Raw genomic sequence first — 8,057 nt, 5'->3', positions numbered from 1 at the left:
GATAATTATTAACATTTGGAGCTAAATTTTGATCTCTATCTATCATTAAGATCTAGAAATTTGAGTTGTATATTTACATTTTAAAATATATTACTACATTATACGATTTAAAATAATATAATATAATGTTCCTTTACCAAAGTGCTAAAACTAAACTTATAATTATTTATATTGATTGGATCAAATCATTGACCAAAACTTATTATACTTAATACATCTCTAATACCACTAAATTAGTATTTTTTAATTATACTAATGAATTATAAGTATCCATATAATTTTGTATCAAATGGTTAGACCCCATATATAGGTCCAACATAACATTTTTCCTATAGTGCAACCATAATGTACTCAATTCATTAATCAAGTATTTATTTAATCAGATATCGTAAAATATTTTTTTTAATAGGATGAAAAATTTAAGACGTTGATTATTAGGATTTATTTAATTGAATCTAAGGCTCATATACTTGAACTATAACAAAAATTTGACATGATTGTGCCGAGCATGAGCATGATCTAGCCACAAAAGGCTCGAACCTAGTGCTCTCCCCTAAAGCCCAAGTTCGACCAACCATATATTTTATAATATTAGTATTCCTTTTATTAGTAGGTAAGCAATTAATTTTTGAAATCAGCAACTTTATTAATACCTTCTACACATTAACTCATATATCCCTATAATTTATTATTATGGTTTCACCCTTACAAATTCACAATCAATGACAATTCACACCTATTATTATTCATGTAGATATCTATATATCTCCACAACTAATTATGAGACATATTTAAATTATATATAAAGGCATTTAAAAAATAATAATAATAATAATTAAGACATGAGATATAAAATAAAATTTCCTTATTTTGAAAAAAAGTGGAATAAAAAAACAAAATTAGTTTTTACAGAGCACGCAGGAAAGTAAAAGAAAGAAAAGTTCTATAACGGACGCCGCATCCTTCGCCGGGTGCGACAAATTTTCCGTGACCTAAAACGCGCAGCGCCACCCTATAAATCTCATCCGGCGCGCCACCTCTCCTCCTGCGAGCCCCACGATTAGCGAATCGACCAGCAGGAGGAGGAGGAGGAGGAAGATCATCGACCGAGACCCGGAGGCCGGAGAGCATGGAGTCGATGAAGGTGACGGCGGAGATGGAGCGCGTGTTCCGGCGGATGGTGGGCGGCGAGGAGGAGGGCGGCGGCCGCGGGAAGGTGTCGTCGGCGGAGCTGGGCGAGGCGCTGCGCGTCGCCGGCCGCATCTCCTGCGACGAGATCCAGCGGATGATCGTCGAGGTCGACACCGACGGCGACGGCTACATCGACTTCGACCAGTTCGCCGCCTTCTGCCACGCCAACGAGGCCCTCATGAACCTCGTCGCCAGAGTCTTCTAATCACGTAGCGTGCTGCATGGCCGGCCATGCACGTACCTTCCGGCCGTTTCATAGATGGACTACGTATTTTCTGTTCTTCCATCACTTTATTTAATTTAATTTTTAATTTTTTTTTCAAAATTTATTTTGGAATTAAAGCAGGTTTGAGAGGGTTTATACAGAAATCAGATTAAGTAGTAGTGTCTGTCTCTATGTATCGATCGATCTTCTGGCCATGGCCAATTTGTTTGATTAATTTCCATTGAGATCAGCAGAATTGATGGCTTAATTAATTAATTAATTAGTTGTATTTTGTATTCTTCTTTTTCTTATTCTTTCTTTCTTTTTTATTGTGTTTGATGAAATTTTATGATTATGAAATTATTAGATTAGAATACTATATTTAGAGATGGTTGTAAGACCAATCGTATAGAATCGTTAGAGTGATGGATTTCATTTTTTTATTGTAGAACATCATGCACATGACTTCTGGTAAAGACAGTAAAGACAGAAAGAAAAGTAATATTGTTTAATGTTGTTAAGTAAACATGTTATTGTAAATATATATAGCTAGTAATCTTGAATATATGATAAATGATCACTCTAATTTTGAAAATAATAAGTAATAATAAATGCAATTGTAGCACTAAATGTTATTTGCATAGTATATTATCTATGTTAATTGAATTTAATTATATATTTTTCATTTTATCGATGGATGGAGGAGTCAGCCAATATAAAGGGAATGTTGAGGAGTCAGCCAATATAAAAGGGAGCTTAGTGCAAGCTATCATAAGTCTTCTTCTTTATGTTTAAGCATTTCTTCTTGTGTTACTTGTTAGTATAATCTTGTAAGAAGTTTTTTCATTCTTATAGTTGACTAAAAAAAAAAAAGGAAAATTAGTGACTTTCTAAGAGTAATTTATCTAAACGATCATAAGTTGTCGAGTATGAGCCCGGGGGACTATTGAACCACGTTAAATCCATGTGTTAGCAATTTGTACGTGCTTGTTTTATATTGTGATTGTGTTTATGACCTTTGTATTGATGATGTCACTAAAGGAGGATGAATAGCGATTCAAAATTAACTCTGATTGTTCTCGCGTTCTTGTCTAGACAATAAATGCAATAAATAAAAATACAAACACAAGATACACAAGATTTACATTGTTCAGAACCTTAAATTTTTACCTCTGGGATATAGCTGAGTTGGTTACGACAGAGCAAATTTGCAGAAGAGGATAAGAGTTCGAATCTCGATGAAGCCGAGCAATACCCTCCTCCATCGTAATTAACTATAATTTCTCGATTTACCTCCTCACAGATGATCGTGAGACCGACTGTGTAGAGCCATTGGGTCGCAGATTTCACCTTTTTTTATAAAAAAACCTTCAATTCTTATTCCATGGTTTACCTTCCTAGTGATAATCTAGTAGCACTCTCATTGTTGGATACTTTCTGATGAAAAACCTTAGATTTTTTTTTAAAAAAAAAACTCAGAAATCTCAGTTACAATTCTTTGTTCTTTACCAGCAACACGAAAAAGAAAATAAGAATAAAGATGAAAAATAAAATACAATGTAAACAATAACTTACACAAATGAATCTCGTTTTTGATCTCTATTGAAAGCTTTTATTTGATTGCCTCTTGAAATGTGAAAATACAACATCACTTGTTTCTAGAACTCCCCAAAATTGCTCCCGGAGTATAGTTAAGTTGATTACGACGGAGCAAACTTACAGAGGGCAAGGGTTTGAAGAATTTCGACGAAGCCGAGCATTCTTTTATAACCTTTAAATTAGGATTAATTTTTACTATAAGTAACGACTCTTAATAATTATGATTTGACCATGATCAACTACAATAGTCTTAAAAACCGTGTCAAAATCATTCTTTTTAGTCTTTAAATTAGGATTAATTTTTACCTATAAATAACGACTCTTAATAATTGTGATTTGACCATGAATAATAGATTGTCACTGTTCATCAATCAATCGATTGCCGACTCAAAAACCTTCAAATTGCTGCCTTTGCGCTGCCCGCCGCGACCTCACCGGCGGCGAAGATCTCCACGCCCGCCTCCTCCCGCTTTGCCATCTGCGCCCTCATCTCCGTCTACTCCAAGTGCGCCAGACCTGTCCCCTCTCCTTCCTCTCCGATCTTGCCAAACCCCCCACCTCTTCATCTGGAATGCCGCTTCTGCCCTTGCCTCAAACGCCCTCCGCCTCTTCCGCCGCCACTTCTCGGAAATCGGCCTTTCCCCGGATGAATTCACCTTCCCTTGCGTCATCGAAGCCTTCTCCGACCTTAGGCGCTTCCGATGTGCTCCAGAAAATTCACGCCGCGCTGTTCATGGTCTTAAAAATAGGGGCTATTGAACGAGGCGGAGCAGGTGTTCGATGTATTGCCGCAGAGGGATGTCGTCCTCTGGAATTCCATGGTGATGGCTAGGTTAAAGATAAGATCTTCTATGTTCTTCATGTCTTTGTTATCACTTAGATTTTATTGGTACTTATAATTCCCCTATGTTACTACTAACATTCAGGACATTCCTTGAGCAATCGAATTATCACACTGCTCCTACTCTACAAATATTTAGGTTATTAAGCATAATTTTGACAGGTTGAGAAACTTCTCAATGAGAAAGAAGTTATTTACGGTGCATTGGACAACTGGAGTGCTTTTGAAACTGAATTTCCTGTCATTGCTGCTGCAAAAGCCTTGGAAATTTTGCAAACACACAGAAAGTGTCTCCGAATCATTCATGTAAGATGTACTCTCAGTGTTCCATGTCAATGTACAAATAAGAAATGTTTTATCTATTGAATAGCTATGCTATCACTGAGATTTTAGTTTATTACTTATGACATAGTAGCAATAGCAGCTTCTTGACAAATGATTTCATATGAATTTACTAACTGGTTTGGTGTTATGACACTGCTCCTACTCTACAAATATTTAGGTTATTAAGCATAATTCTGACAGGTTGAGAAACTTCTCAATGAGAAAGAGGTTATTTACGGTGCATTGGACAAGTGGAGTGCTTTTGAAACTGAATTTCCTGTCATTGCTGCTGCAAAAGCCTTGGAAATTTTGCAAACACACAGAAAGTTTCTCCGAATCATTCATGTAAGATGTACTCTTAGTGTTCCATGTCAATGTACAAATAAGAAATGTTTTATCTATTGAATAGCTATGCTATCACTGAGATTCTAGTTTATTACTTATGACAAATGATTTCTTATGAATTTACTAACTGGTTTGGTGGTGTTTTGTGAATCAAGTAACTTCTCCATTTTGACCTCTGATGAAAGGCACATTATGATAACTTTTGACTTGTTAGATGTCTTTTTTTGTGCATAAATTAGGTTACCAAGTGGTTGTTGAACAAAGGCCAAGCCCTTACAATGGGAACATATGACACATTGTCGTTGTTTGATTTGGACGCAAAGGTAGATGAGGCTCAATCTGTGCGGAATATCATTTTACAAATATCCAAAAGGTTCTTTGCAAGGATGATTGCAGTCTATGACCATCATCATCACCCTGATAATGACTTCCAGAAATGAATTTTTTCATCTCTAAAGGTCTATTTTCTTGTAGTGTTTGTTATAGCTAGACTAGACTAACTAGACTAAGAGTAGGCAAACAACAAGAGTATGATAAAGTAATATCCATAGATAATCTAATGATCTAAGCTTCTTCGATATCTTAGATACAACTTGAGCTATCAGGAGGAATATAGTTAGACAGATGAGACTCTCCGAGCACACCAAAAACAAACAACCCGGTTCCATTGAAATAAGAATGAGCTGTGTGGACTCGACTCATGTCTATGTCATTTCCCTTCCAAGGTTGAAATTTTGATACAATAAGTGTGGTAGTTATTATAGATGCACTCTACGAAAGGTGAAAGGCAAGGTGAGCCTTGAGTCGAAGACCACAACCTCTACGAAAGGCGAAAGGAATGAATCATGTTGTCTACACAAGTGAACTCCGACTAACAAAGATCAACCACTTCCCTTTGTTTAAACATTGCTACAAAAATTCTTCTTGGATAAGAAGGGCAAGTGAGTCATGAGTTCTCCTTTGATAATTCAATTATATAAGGGCAGTTAAATTTATCATTTCGTTTTCTCCCTTTACATTAAACTTTGATGTAGATAGATAGTTGATCTCCATATATGTTAGAAAAAAGTAAAGGGAACTAGTTGAAGGTGATGAATAAATATATAATAATTATGAATTAAAAAAATAATAAATCCAGCCCTAGGGGTGATAGGTCCGGCCCCACGAAAGTTTCCCACCGGCCATCAGGATAAATTGGGAAGCGCACGCAACGGCCAACCCAGATGCTCAACATTCTTTGATTGTGATCCCCATTTGAAGGAAAATTTCTGTAAATATACCGTAGCTTGGGATCGAACCGCGGATGTCTGGGTGATAACCTGAATGACCTACTGCAGCACCATGACCCCGAGGATAATTATGAATTAAGATAGATGAATCATGTGCATATATATGTATTATAATATAGTAGATTAAGTGGAGTCTCCATTTGGGTTTGGTTTCATTTGAGGGAGGTTCAAGTAGGGATGTTCTTAAGTTGACTTCATCACTTAATTAATCAACATTTTTCTTATTCATTTCTTTCTCCTCTCTTCTCTGATCTCCATCATCCTCAGAAGCACCAAAATCTCTCGATCGATCTGATGCTTCTTCCTTGATCAACAGTCCTAGCTACTGACCTCGATCGATCGGCGTCATGGTGGCTTTTTACCGGCAGGATGACCCCCTGCATGGGCTCATGCACATGTTCGAGGGCGTGGAGGACTTGTTCTTCCATCCCACCGCCGCCTGCGACAGCGGCGCCGCCGTGCCGACCGAGTCCGGTGGCCACGCGCAGGCGCAGCTGCTGTACAACACCGCGGTGCTCAAGGAGAAGGTCAAGCAAGTGCAGTCCCTCGTGAGCCTCGTCGTCGAGCCGGAGAACCTGCACGACGGAGCCGCCGCCTGCGGGGGCCTCGCCATGGTGGCCTCCGACGCGCGCGACCTGGTTCAGGAAATCGTCGACGCCGCCTCCTCCATCCTGCACGCCTTTCAGCACTTGGAGGCTGCCCTGCCGCCGCCGGAGCCCTCCAAGAACGAGCAGTTCGTCGAGGTGGTATCGTCGCCGGCACCGGCTGCGGCTGCGCCTGAGAACCAGACTGATCTGGAAACTCTAATCTTGGCTGCTATGGAAGAAGACGGCGGCGAGGAGAAGGCGGCGTGGGAGATAGTGGAGGTGGAGGCGGCGGACCTGCTGGCCAAGTTCACTCACTACTGCCACATCTGCGGGAAGGGGTTCAAGCGCGAGGCGAACCTGCGGATGCACATGAGGGCGCACGGCGACGAGTACAAGAGCCACGCGGCGCTGTCGAACCCGGCGAAGGAGCCACCGTCGTCCCCGCGGGCGGCGGGGCAGAGGATAAAGTACTCTTGCCCGCAGGAAGGGTGCCGGTGGAACCGGAAGCACGCCAAGTTCCAGCCGCTGAAGTCGATGATCTGCGTGAAGAACCACTACAAGCGGAGCCACTGCCCGAAGATGTACGTCTGCAACCGGTGCAACTGCAAGCAGTTCGCCGTGCTGTCGGACCTGCGCACGCACGAGAAGCACTGCGGCGACCTCAAGTGGATGTGCTCCTGCGGCACCAGCTTCTCGCGCAAGGACAAGCTCATGGGACACGTGGCTCTCTTCTCCGGCCACACCCCCGCCGGCCACTGCTGCGCCAAGTGATCGATCACTCATCCCCCTTATCCATATATCCCTTTGCGATCACCGGCCGGCCGGTGGAAGTTAAACCATGCACGCACAAGTAATAATTAGGGTTTCTGTAATTCTATTTCTCATGATCGTGTTTTGATTTAACATGCAAGAATCAAGGAATTATAATTACTCGGGAAGAACCCTTCCTTTCCCTTACGCTTTGGGAGAAAAGGGTAAATAAAAGAAAGGAAACTTTGAATTTTATTTTGAAAGGAGCGAGAGGAGAAGAGGAAAGGATAAGAAATGGTAGTCATCGGGACATAATTGAGTTGGTTACGATGCAGTAGAGTTGCAAAAGAGGGCAAGAGTTCGAATCCTGACGAAGCTAGGTAATACCCTCCTGCGTCGTGACTAATTACAATTTTTCAATTTACCTCCTCACAAATGGTCGTGGGGCCGATCGTGTGAGGCCGCTAAGATGGTGGATTCCACCTTTTGCAGAAGAAAAGGATAAGAAATGGTAAATTTTAATCTTTTTTATCTATGAAAAAGAGATTTTTTTTTACATTCTAATTTGAGATATAAGGAGACAGATAATTCTAAATATTATTTATTCTAATTTTATTTTTATTTTTAAATATTAATTCTCAAATAACTTATTTAATTTATTTAATCTAAATTTTTAAATTTTTTTCGTTGAGCATGATTTTTTCGTTCCTTTTTTCTCACTCTTATAACTTTTTTTTTTCAAATTTATCTCGGCTTGTTATTAGATAACTATATTTTCTTTCTTTGTTCAGTACATTAGTAGGTTAATCATTCTCCAATTATGAGTATATCTGTCGTTTCAAATTACTATTACATGTTGCAACAATATGATATTTATGATGTTTCATGAAAAATGTATAAAATAAAAAAAATTAGTAGAATAATAC

The 8,057-nt window shown here is 39.5% G+C and overlaps 2 protein-coding genes across 4 annotated transcripts; both read left to right on the top strand.

The window, feature by feature from the left end:
• The first annotated feature begins 1,147 nt into the window (after positions 1 to 1,147).
• LOC141834368 (polcalcin Cyn d 7-like) lies at positions 1,148 to 1,396 on the top strand. The gene has a single exon (XM_074721728.1). The coding sequence runs from the start codon at positions 1,157 to 1,159 to the stop codon at positions 1,394 to 1,396; it is 240 nt and encodes a 79-aa protein (XP_074577829.1). The 5' UTR covers positions 1,148 to 1,156.
• A 2,148-nt stretch (positions 1,397 to 3,544) lies between these two features.
• Positions 3,545 to 7,311, top strand: LOC141835012 (protein SENSITIVE TO PROTON RHIZOTOXICITY 2-like). Of its 3 annotated transcripts, none has more exons than XM_074722431.1 (4): positions 3,545 to 3,816; positions 3,999 to 4,142; positions 4,362 to 4,505; positions 6,111 to 7,311. In XM_074722431.1, the coding sequence occupies exon 4, from the start codon at positions 6,142 to 6,144 to the stop codon at positions 7,150 to 7,152; it is 1,011 nt and encodes a 336-aa protein (XP_074578532.1). In that variant the 5' UTR covers positions 3,545 to 3,816; positions 3,999 to 4,142; positions 4,362 to 4,505; positions 6,111 to 6,141; the 3' UTR covers positions 7,153 to 7,311. The 3 variants fall into 3 exon arrangements, with proteins under 3 accessions (XP_074578532.1, XP_074578530.1, XP_074578529.1); XM_074722429.1 differs by having other exon boundaries at positions 3,545 to 3,827; XM_074722428.1 differs by lacking the exon at positions 4,362 to 4,505 and having other exon boundaries at positions 3,545 to 4,142.
• The last annotated feature ends 746 nt before the right edge of the window (positions 7,312 to 8,057 follow it).

This window comes from Curcuma longa, chromosome 9 (assembly GCF_044706935.1).
Source record: "Curcuma longa cultivar G26 ecotype Majalengka, Jawa Barat chromosome 9, ITB_CL_G26_1.1, whole genome shotgun sequence".
Taxonomy (NCBI): Eukaryota; Viridiplantae; Streptophyta; class Magnoliopsida; order Zingiberales; family Zingiberaceae; genus Curcuma; species Curcuma longa.
The sequence above is the reverse complement of the archived record's forward strand: the minus strand, read 5'-3'. Positions and strand labels throughout refer to the sequence as shown.

Coding starts and splice junctions, on each gene's coding strand:
- LOC141834368 (XM_074721728.1), top strand. CDS start 1,157: ATGGAGCGCGTGTTCCGGCGGATGGTGGGCGGCGAGGAGGAGGGCGGC.
- LOC141835012 (XM_074722431.1), top strand. CDS start 6,142: ATGGTGGCTTTTTACCGGCAGGATGACCCCCTGCATGGGCTCATGCAC.